This window comes from Triturus cristatus, chromosome 5_2 (assembly GCF_964204655.1).
Source record: "Triturus cristatus chromosome 5_2, aTriCri1.1, whole genome shotgun sequence".
NCBI classification, from domain to species: Eukaryota; Metazoa; Chordata; class Amphibia; order Caudata; family Salamandridae; genus Triturus; species Triturus cristatus.
Window position 1 is genome coordinate 1,113,846,632 of NC_140588.1, and position 11,338 is coordinate 1,113,857,969.

At 42.4% G+C, this 11,338-nt stretch overlaps 1 protein-coding gene across 1 annotated transcript; it reads right to left on the reverse strand.

Annotated features, from left to right (window-relative positions):
• Window positions 1-9,855: 9,855 nt before the first annotated feature.
• Window positions 9,856-10,854, reverse strand: LOC146829825 (uncharacterized). The gene has a single exon (XM_085606550.1). It carries the CDS (start codon window positions 10,852-10,854, stop codon window positions 9,856-9,858), a length of 999 nt encoding a protein of 332 aa, XP_085462676.1.
• Between the last annotated feature and the right edge of the window lie 484 nt (window positions 10,855-11,338).

An 11,338-nucleotide genomic window follows, 5' to 3' on the forward strand; every position in this document is an offset into this window, starting at 1 on the left:
GGCAGTCTGTATTTTAGAGTGGGTATATCAAAATGTATATTAGGTTGTGAGGAGATACATCAGATTATAACGTTGATGATGTCATCATTGATATCATCAGTGATGTCATTTGAGATGTCATTAGTAATGTCATCAGTGATATCACTGACCAGGTAACGAGTGATGTAATATGTGATGTCATCAGCAGTGCACTGTGGGGGTGCGAGTTATAGTTAGCTCAACTAAATGTCTCTGGTGTTGTACGAGTGAAATGTACAACTAACTCTAACTTTCCTGAAACCTGTGATTTTTTCAGTGAATATCTAAGGTTTTTTGAATGCTAATTTCTAACTATAACGTCCCTCAAACATATGTTTTTTTCAGTGAATTTCAAAGGATTTTTAAAATGCGAATTCCCAACTGTAATTTCCCTGAAACGTATGGTGTTTCCACTGAATTTCAAAGGTGTTTTTAAATAAAAATTTCTATCTATAATGTCCTTTAAACCTATGTGTTTTTTAAGTGAATTTCAAAGGTTTTTTAAATGCTAATTTTTAACTATAACATCCCTGAAATCTATGTTTTTTTTCAGTGAATTTTAAAGGTTTTTTAAATGCTAAATTAAAATAACATAATGTAATGTTTTCTCTTTTATAAAATATGAATTTATATATTTTTTTAAAGTTAATTCGCGAATCCATCGTGTACCAGTCTCGGTGGGTGCACGAATCTAAGAATTTTGCTGCCATATTGGTTAAGTCGTGTACGATGCATGTCTGGTATGCAAAGGTTGCGCGTTCTCAGCCCTGTGTAACATCACATATGTATTTTCGGGGATTGCATCAGGTGCGCGAATCCACCACATATTTTTAAGTTTTAAAAGTATATGCATATAACTTTTATATGTATATTATACCAAGAGATTATTTAACATAATTGTAAATATCATATATTTGTAACTGGAATAAAGATATATTATTGTTTTTTTTAAACTTTATTTTCCATTTCCATAAACAAATATCTCACAATTTACATTTGATATATGTTGCCACATCACAATGCAATACACCGTATGATTCCATGTGAAGAACGAGATTTATTATTGTTAAATATATATTTCAGGAATCACGTTGTTGTGAGCCGTGTACGTGAATCCCATGTCACTTCAAAAGAAAGCATTTTATTAGTTAAGAAGCTTTTGATTCCAGAATTTGAAGGACCCCACGCATTTTTTTCATTCTTTCAAGTGCATCTCAGATGACACACCTGTTGTCTATTGCTTCTCTTCTTTGTCTCTTTTGGTGTTTTTTGTTCCATCACCAAATGGCAGCTGGAAATCCACCACAGCAGCTTCCACCTGAAGAGGAAGAAAGACTTGGAGGACCCCATCAAAATGTATGAGAGTCGCATGTGGGCATATTTCTCCATACCACCTGAGGAGAAAAATGTAAATGCCTATAAGGTGACATGCACCATTTGTGAAAAGGTCCTCTCACAAGGGTCAGAAAAACAATATCCTTGCGGGACATCATCTATGATGAAGCATTTACAGACAATGCACCCTCAGTGTCTTGCAAGAAGATACAGTCGTTTTGTTGTAAACTGAAGTTAAAAACTATTATTGCATATAATATTATACTTTTAACAACACAACATTATTTTATAATTAAATAACATATTCAGTTTCCCTTTTATGCTGTTCTCAGATTCTACTGAATTTCACCATACACAGTAATTTCAATGTATATCATCATATAACAGCGGGGGGAAAATACAAACAATGAGATTTAAAAAAACAAATATTTAAAACAAGTTCAACTATCTGTTTACTTACCTACAGTTTCTAAAAACATTCTTCATCTACATTAATTCATTTTTTCTCTGAAGTACATTTTCTAAAATATACACTCTCATTTACATTGCGTATATTATAAAGATCAAATATATAAACTTCTTCTTTCAAACGCAAGTTTGCAAATGCAATAAAAATTAGCACAAACAATAATCCAAACAGTATTTGTTCACAACTTCCCAATAGGCCGAATAATTTTTCAAAATCCATTTGCATTTAAAATATCCAAAATAACCTCATTAAATTAATGTGCACATCTTCCCAATAAGTCGAATTAAGTTTTCAGACGTTGGTTTCAAAAATATCACATATGAATTTGGGAATTCATAAGGCAACCTACATTTGATTCCAAATAGGCATCATTGAAAAGTGTCCATCCTTTATTGCACTTTAAATATACAGTATGGTGTCCAGATGTTGTAGTAGGTCCATCATGGACAATAATAGCCACTGCTTTAAACGTTCTTCCAGAAAATGCCACTTTACTTGCAACAACATTTTTTATTTTGGTTTCAACTTTTCTTCCATCTGCTCTACAATGTTGTAGCATTAAAAGGACATATTGTCCAAATCTTTCTATAAATAAGATTGACAACATATCTGACATACAATGAGAACATTTCATATCTTGATTAGCTGTTTTTAGTAACTAGATAAAAGACACTGATTTGCAATCTGGTATTGTCAAATATATGAATTGTTCAGTGTCTATTTCAATAGTAGAAGAAAATAAACACTCTTCACATTTGTAATCTCATCTGTAACTTAGTCCAAACATATTTTTGCAACTTGTTGTACATTCAATGTAAATTTCAATGATCCAGTACGTATATTCAAAAGATGCCGAATGCCAGAAGCAGAATGATTTTTAGTTCTATCAGTTATCAACTTTTCAAAAATATAATGTAGTAAAGAACTCGATTTTCCATAATTTCATGATGAAGATCCTCTAGATAATACACAACATTAACAATTACATTAGCATAGCAGTTGATACCTGAACTATTTTCTAACTGGTATTCTACAATATCATCAACTGTGTCCATTTTAATTTCCTTTTCAGTTTCATAATTCTCTTGAATTCTTTTCTTTTTTTGAATCTCAGTGAAATATTTGTCATATTTCCATTCAAGATACACCACACGTTTCTCATATATGGGATATTCACCTAAGTTAGGAGCATAAAGTCTTCTTAACCGATTGTATTCTCTTACGCAATTTACATCAGCACTAATCGTTTTATCCTCAAAATCAATCAAATACAAACCAGATAATGTCCTTACTCAAGAGAATGCAACATATGCCATGCCTTCTTTAAACACTGCACTTCCAATATTTACCAAAGCAGTGTCTACACTTACAGGCACATGCATTAAAGCTATTTGCGATCGCAAACGGCGCGAATCGCAAAAATCGGCCGTTTGCGATCGCAAAAATAGCTGTTGCGATGCATGAAACAACTTGCCACTCGCAATTTAAGAAATCGCAAATTATTGTGATTTCTTAAATAGCGATTGCATTTAAGGAATCCCTAATTGAGATTCCTTAAATGCAATGCATTACAGTTTAAAAAATAGCGATTACGCTATTAGCGTGAGCAAATTACCATGAGGCTGGACCTCATGGTAATTTGCGAAAACTTAGAAAAATGCACTTATTTGCATTTTTCTAAGTGTCATGTTGCCCACACACATGCCCTTAGAGCATGTGTGTATGCAACATTGGTGCAGAGTGAACATACATGGGTGCAATAGGGTGTCCTTTGAACACCTTTGCACCATCGAAATTGCGGGAGCAATTTGCGAGTGCCTACTGGTACTCGCAAATTGCTCCCGCAATCTCTAATTCATTCCTATGGGCCTGGAGGCCCATAGGAATGAATGGGAAGATATTCCTTAATTGCGACTCGCAATTTGCTAGTCGCAATTAAGGAATTTGTGGGAATCGCTATTTCTTTAGCGATTCCTACATGCATAGGGTTTTGCTATTCCTTAATTGCGATTCCTTAATAATCGCTATTAAGGAATCGCAAAACCCTATGATGATGCATGTGCCTAATAGACCTTGAGATTTACAAATGGTTACAGCATGTGCTAAAGAAAGCGAAAACTGTTTTCTACAAACATACAACTCTTTTACAAGCAAAAACGAATAGTACAACGTACAACGTACAATCTGTTTCACCTCTTCAATCTGATCAAATTTAATCCATCTCTTTTCTAAAAAATTTATAAAATCAACAACTTTCCCATTGCTACATTGCTACATTTACTAAACCTTCTTCTACATTCAAAATACGCCATAAAATGACCCGACAGTTCATACAGACATATAAAGTCTTTTCTAAACCTTCAGTCTTAGACACCGATATTTCCAAAGAATCCAACTTTGACGGTAATTTTTCTGAGAGGAGAATAGGTACTCCTTTGTGCTCCATTTTATGGATAGCTTCCATTTTCAGTATTGGTTGTTTTTCCAATTTCAAAAGTTCTTGATTGAATGTAGAAGACTCTTGCAGTGTAGGCATTAGGCAAACTATAGACTTGAAAGCAACTTATGACATTACTTCTATGAATGCACTACTACTAATATTAACAAGACATGTATCTACACGTAAATCTTGGAATTTGTGAATAGTTACTGCACTGGGAACTGCTTTTGCTGGACCTACAGAAGTCTTTCACAAGTAGGAAATGTACAATGCATCTACCAATATGCTTAACTTAACCCTATTAGTGCCCACTGAGAATCCTTCAGGGCCAAGCCATTTAATGTACTTTTTTAACTGATTGTTTTAACATACTGGATTTTGTGCAATTATGATTATGATTTTGGGAAACTTTATATTTTACTTTTCAGTACTTCTTGTACTATCAATTTATATATAAAACATACACTTATAAAACACCCTGAAGTCACATGACACAATTGAAGATGGCTGACAGGTGACTGTGAAAATCATACATGGAAATGACCACTTTGGTAGGGTAATAAAAAAATAGTCGTTTCCAAAAGCCAATACACAGAAATATTTATTATTCTATTTGCTCACCAGGTAAAAAGGCAGGTTTTGATTTCCATTTTTTTCCTGTTTTTATGGCTGTCTGTATTATTATGACATTGATATAAGGCACATGAAATTTTCAAGTTTTTCTAATATTGCTCAGATTATAAAGTTATATTCTAAAATTTAGTATAGCTTCACCACAATAACTCTGTCTATTTAGGTCACCGGAAATATCACATGACCGGGAATGCAAGGAATATCATTGGATTATGTTCATTTCAGCAAAATCAAAAGTAAGTACACACCCACTCCTCCTCCTCGAATCATCTTTCATAGAACTTCATTCTGAGCAGGTGGATAGGTCTTGGTATGCCTAGTTTTGGTCCTTTTTTTTCATCAAATCAGCAACAAAGTAAGGACATGGGGGTCAGCAGGAACAAAAGCTTGACCGAGATGTGCAGGAGGTGAAGATTGATGATTTGGAAGAAGAGGGACCTCCACAAAATACAGAATCAAAAACTGCTGCCAAACTTGTGCAATGCTCTAGAGGGACGGACAAGAAATATTCATATGGGACAACGTCTATGTTATGCCATATAAAATCCGATCAGAAAAGACGCCCCTAACTGGTGGTCAAGCAGAGGGAAGCTGGAGGATGATCTACTTCAGTGGCAGCAGCAACAATTCCTGGCCAGAAAGTCCCTTCTGAGGTGCAGACTACTGCAACAGATATGGATCTAGAGTTTTCAAGAATGGCCACCCACTGCATGGACTGTAGTGTTGTTATAAGAGCTGGGTTGTTGCATGTGTGCCTGGGTAGTTCCTGAGTGAATGGAGGAATGCATGGGTGGTGTCTCAGTGAATGAATGAGTACACCAGTAGTGTCAAAGTGAATGGATCAGTTCATGGATAATGGCTGGGTAAATGAATGAATGAATGAATGGATAATGGTTGGGTGAATTGTACTGGTTCCCCTGTTCCGGACCCCCTTCTCCCTCCCCTTTCGTTAGCTTGGGAAATAACTAGGACCGCTTTAGAAAGGGGTACTCTTTTCTTTTATTGGCAACGTTGTTTTAGAGTCACACATGCCCTAGGTATAGAACAGGATCCGGGTGGAAAGTCTGATAAGGGAATCAAAACGCCTCTTGATAAATGATGTCGCCACGGGCAGGGGATTCTCCGTCCAGAGGTTGGTACTCGAGGACCCAAAAAGGAAAGAAAAGAATAGAAAAATGCTTAGGATGGTGGCCACGTTTGAAAGCAACAAGGGGAAGGGGAAAGTGCACACCGTCACCAAAACCCTGGTATTCGTGCTGTGTCTATGGTGTGGGAGTATTAGTGCTTTATCTAGGTGCACCCCTCACGCGTGTCCACAGCTCCTGTAATAATGATGAGCATACGCCCGTCACTTGCCTGCTTCCACGACCCCCATGGGCCGTGGCGAGGGAAGACCCAGTCTCCTTGGTTTCCAGGAGATCAGTGGTCCCGAGCGCGGTGCTCCTTGAGCTGATTCCTTCGTTGTCGGCTCCCTCCCGATCCGGAGGTCGATACTCCTGGGTGGTCCCGCTGCACCAGGCGACGGTCTCGTTTTCCTCCTCCTCGCTTCCGCACGCTCTCCACTCTTCACCGTCTGGCTTCCTCTCTCTCCAACTCTTGCGCGCCTTCTCCTCGCTGTTGTCCGCTTTTGCGGACACTTCCGCTCCGCCCTCGACGTTCGCTAGACCGCTGGTTGCAGTTCCAGGTATTTCGGCGGAGGCGCCGCCACTATCGGGAGGACGTACACCGTCACACTGCCTTCCCCTCGGGAATGGACGATCGGGCCATTCAATGACAGGATATCAGGAGAGGTAGTCTGCGTTCGACTGGAGTTTCCCCGGTAGATGTATGGCCTCAAAGGTGAAGGGCTGTAACGAGAGAAACCAACGTAAAACTTTGGGGTTTGAGTCTTTATGGAGTGCTAACCAAGTCAGAGGAGCATGATCGGTTAACAACAGAAAAGAACGTCCCAAGAGGTAGTATTGAAGGGATTCCATAGCCCATTTGAGAGCGAGGCACTCTTTTTCAATAGTGGCGTACTTGAGTTCCCGAGGGAATAACTTCCTGCTGAGGTACAACAAAGGCCGTAAGTCTCCCGCTTCATCAGGTTGGGATAAGACAGCCCCAAGGCCTCTTCCCGAGGCGTCTGTTTGGAGAACAAATGTTTTCTGAAAGTCTCGGCAGACGAGGACAGGGGCTGTACAGAGGGCCTTTTTCAGTTGTTGAAAACTCTTTTATTGGGCATCAAACCACGGGAGATGTTTTCCTGTGTGAGCTTTTGTCAAGAGGTCCGTGAGAGGACTGGCGATCTCAGAAAAGTGGGGTATGAACCTCCTGTAGTAGCCCACCAACCCCAGGAAGGAACGGACGCTCTTTCTACAGGAGGGTCAGGTTATTTTGGAGATGGCTTCTATTTTATTTACTTGGGGTCTAATACACCCTTCCTGTATATCATATCCCAGGTATTCTATGTGGTTGGTACCAAAGGTTGTCTTCTGAGGGTTGAGGGTAAGACCGGCTTGTTCTAGCGTTTTTAGGACGGCCTCTAGATGTCGTAGGTGGGTGTCCCAGTCAGGGCTGTATACAACGATATCATCTAGATAAGCCACAGCGAAGTGGCGATGCTGTGCCAATATAGTGTCCATCAGGCGCTGAAAAGTAGCAGGGGCCCCGTGGAGACCAAAGGGAAGTACTTTAAATTGATAGAGGCCAGTGGGTGTTGAAAATGCCGTCTTTTCTCTGGCTGTAGGAGTCAACGGGATCTGCCAGGAACCTTTTGTTAGGTCTATGGTGGACATCACTCGGGCTTCTCCTAATCTCTCAATTAATTCATCTACTCTCGGCATGGGGTAGGCGTCGAACTGGGATACCGCGTTTACCCTGCGGAAGTCTATGCAGAAGCGGATGCTGCCATCCGGTTTCGGTACAAGTACAATGGGTGAAGACCACTCGCTGTGGGAGGGTTCGATTATGTCGGCCTTCAGCATGTCCTGTACTTCCTGATTCACTGCCTCCCTCCTAGCCTCCGGGATACGATATGGTTTTAGCTTAACCGGTTGTGAGGTTTTGGTGATTATGTCATGTTCAACTAATGTGGTTCTCCCTGGGGTCTTTGACACAACGGAGGAATATTTGGCACACAGGGACGAGATCTGCTGTCTTTGTCTTTTTGTGACTTGGGGCCCTAGCTGTATGGGAGTGTCCTCTTCCTATCTTCGGGGAGGAAAGGTTACTTCAAGCGGTTTGTCCACGGCTATGTGGTGGATGGGGGCATCTGAGGTTGATGCTTCCTTTTGGGTTTCCTCCCACGCTTTGAGAAGATTGACGTGATATATTTGCCCAACACCTTGTTTATGTGGTACGTCTATTTTGTAAGTGACAAGAGTCACTTTTTCGAGAATTGTGTAGGGGCCTTGCCACGTGGCGAGGAGTTTTTTATCGGACGTTGGTAGAAGGATCAGTACTCGATCCCCGGGTTGAAATTCCCTGAGTTTGGCATGGCGGTTATACTGTTGCTGTTGTCTCGTTTGTGCTTTTTCAAGGTTGGTGTGTACCTCTTCCCACAGGGTGGACAAGGTCTCTTTTAGGGATGAGGAGTACTAAAGTAGGGATTTCCCTTCGTCTTCTTCCTCTGTCCACTGTTCTACCGCCATATCCTGGAGAGTCCTGGGGCGTCGTCCGAACAGGAGTTCGAACGGGGAAAATCCGGTTGAACTTTGTTCGTGTGTCCTGATGGCAAAGAGGACCAAAGGCAGTTGGCGGTCCCAGTCCCTACCGGCCCTATCTATACTTTTCCGTAGGATGGTCTTAATAGTGCGGTTGTACCTCGCCACCAGACCGTCCGTTTGGGGATGGTACACCGACGTGCGTATTTGTTTCACTTTCAATATGGAGCACACTTGCTTCATTAATCGGGACATAAACGGCGTCCCTTGATCCGTTAATAGTTCAAGAGGAAACCCTACTCGGGAAAAAAATGACACCATGGCATGGCTAACAGCTGTGGTTGTGGTGGATGAGAGAGGTATAGCTTCGGGGTAGCGAGTCGCATAATCTACGAGGACTAATATATACTGGTGTCCTCGGACTGACGGAATTAGAGGTCCGACCAAATCCATCCCCACTCTTTTGAAGGGTACGTCTATGATCGGGAGAGGTTGAAGTGGCGCTTTGGGTATAGAAGGGGTATTGATTAACTGACATCTGGGACAGGCTGCACAGTAGCGGGCTACCTCTTGATACACCCCGGGCCAATAGAACCTAGGTAACATATACCGTAGAGTGTGTTCTTTGCCATAGTGTCCACCTCCCGCTTGACCATGTGCCAGACACAACACCTGCTCCCTGAAGGAACGTGGAACCAGTAGTTGTTCTTTTCGGTTACCCCGTTCATAGGAGACCCGGTATAAGAGTCCCTTGTGTACCCAAAAGAAGGGGCCTACCTTATCAGGCTGGTCTTCTTGGACCTGTTCCCTGGCGTTTTGGAGTGTAGGATCCTCTCTCTGGGCTGTTCTGAAACTCCGTTCGGGTCCATGAGGTGTTTCTGAGGAGGTAAAAGTAGGTGGGGATAACACATGTTTGGTCTGTACATACCGGGCTCTTTCTCCTCTTTTCTCTCTGCGTGTTTTTGGAATTCTAGGGGACGTGGCGTGTATTTCTGAATTGTGGTATGGAGCATCAGTTAACCAGGACACCGGGGTTGGGGATGGGGAACTGGCCTGTAGGTATTCATGGAATCTAGGAAGATCTGTTCCCAGCAGGACAGCCTCCGGAAGATTAGACACCACCCCTACTTTCCTCAGCAGGGACTCTCCCTCTATGTCCAATAAAACTTCGGCCAGGGGGTATAGTTTCTTTTCCCCATGAACACAGGTGACCTGTATGGCTTCGTCGTCCCTGAGTTGTGAGTCCCTGACAAGTGTTCTGTCGACCACGGTATGATGACACCCTGTATCTAGAAATGCTAACACTGGTTTCCCGTTTAAGTGTATTTTCTTCCTATACCTTTTGGGGTTTGTCCTGTTACCATAACCCTACCCCGAGTATACCCGACCTCCATGGGCTCAGGAGGGACAGGACGGGAAGGACAGTTTCTTGCTATGTGTCCCCATTCAGCGCAGTGAAAACATTGTGGGCCTGGGGGAGTTGGGCCAGGAGGCATTGGTTTAGGTTGTGGCCTGCTAAATGACTGGCTACGGGGCTCGGGGAATGTCGGGGTTGGTTTGTTTGGTACCTTTGGGGCTCCTACCGATATCCTATTTGAAGGGGCTTTAAACTCAGGAGAACGATGATATGCACAAGCCAGATCAACTGCCATGGTCACCGTGAGATTAGGATGTTGCCTGATCCAGGCTCTGGTATTGTAGGGGAGGGCGTCCAAATATTGTTCCAGGTAGATTCTCTCGGTGATTTCATCTGGGGAGGAGGTGGTGGGTTGTAACCATCTATTACCTAGATCCCTAATCCCATAATATAGAGCCCTCGGATTGTCGCCCACAGTCCATTTCTCCTTCCTAAACCGTGACCTGTAATACTCCTGATCGCAACCTAGTCGTTCAAGGATAGCCCTTTTTATATCAACGTAACTTGTAACACCGGCTGGATTAGCCGCTTGGTACGCGGCCTGTAACTCGCCGGATAACAGAGGTGCGATATATTGTCCCCAGCGCTCGGGTGGCCATGCAGCCTTGGAAGCAACCCTTTCGAAATTAACAAAGAAGTAGTCCGGGTCATCCCCTTGTCGGAACTTCTGGAGTACTGACCCTGGGACGTTGGGGTGTACTCGGGCACTTGCAATGGCATCCGTGAGGCGCAGTACGGCCGTGTCCTGTACCTGTTGGTTTGTTGTTAACAGGACTGCTTGGTCCTTCAGGGCCGCCTGTAGAGCCTCTCTCTCGGGTTGTGCCTGTTTCGTTTGCTCCTCAAAGACCAGCTGTAAATGTCGCTGACCTTCGGCTAACTGGGTGATGATGGCCTCCATTTCGGGGTTCTGTCTTTTTCCAGACAGATAAGTATCCCACTTCTGACACCACTTTGTACTGGTTTCCCTGTTCTGGACCCCCTTCTCCCTCCCCTTTCGTTAGCTTGGGAAATAACTAGGACCGCTTTAGAAAGGGGTACTCTTTTCTTTTATTGGCAACGTTGTTTTAGAGTCACACATGCCCTAGGTATAGAACAGGATCCGGGTGGAAAGTCTGATAAGGGAATCAAAACGCCTCTTGATAAATGATGTCGTCACGGGCAGGGGATTCTCCGTCCAGAGGTTGGTACTCGAGGACCCAAAAAGGAAAGGAAAGAATAGAAAAATGCTTAGGATGGTGGCCACGTTTGAAAGCAACAAGGGGAAGGGGAAAGTGCACACTGTCACCAAAACCCTGGTATTCGTGCTGTGTCTATGGTGTGGGAGTATTAGTGCTTTATCTAGGTGCACCCCTCACGCGTGTCCACAGCCCCTGTAATAATGA

What these genes read in the sequence shown, in the direction of transcription:
- LOC146829825 (XM_085606550.1), bottom strand. Translation starts at nt 10,854, where the DNA reads ATGGAGGCCATCATCACCCAGTTAGCCGAAGGTCAGCGACATTTACAG.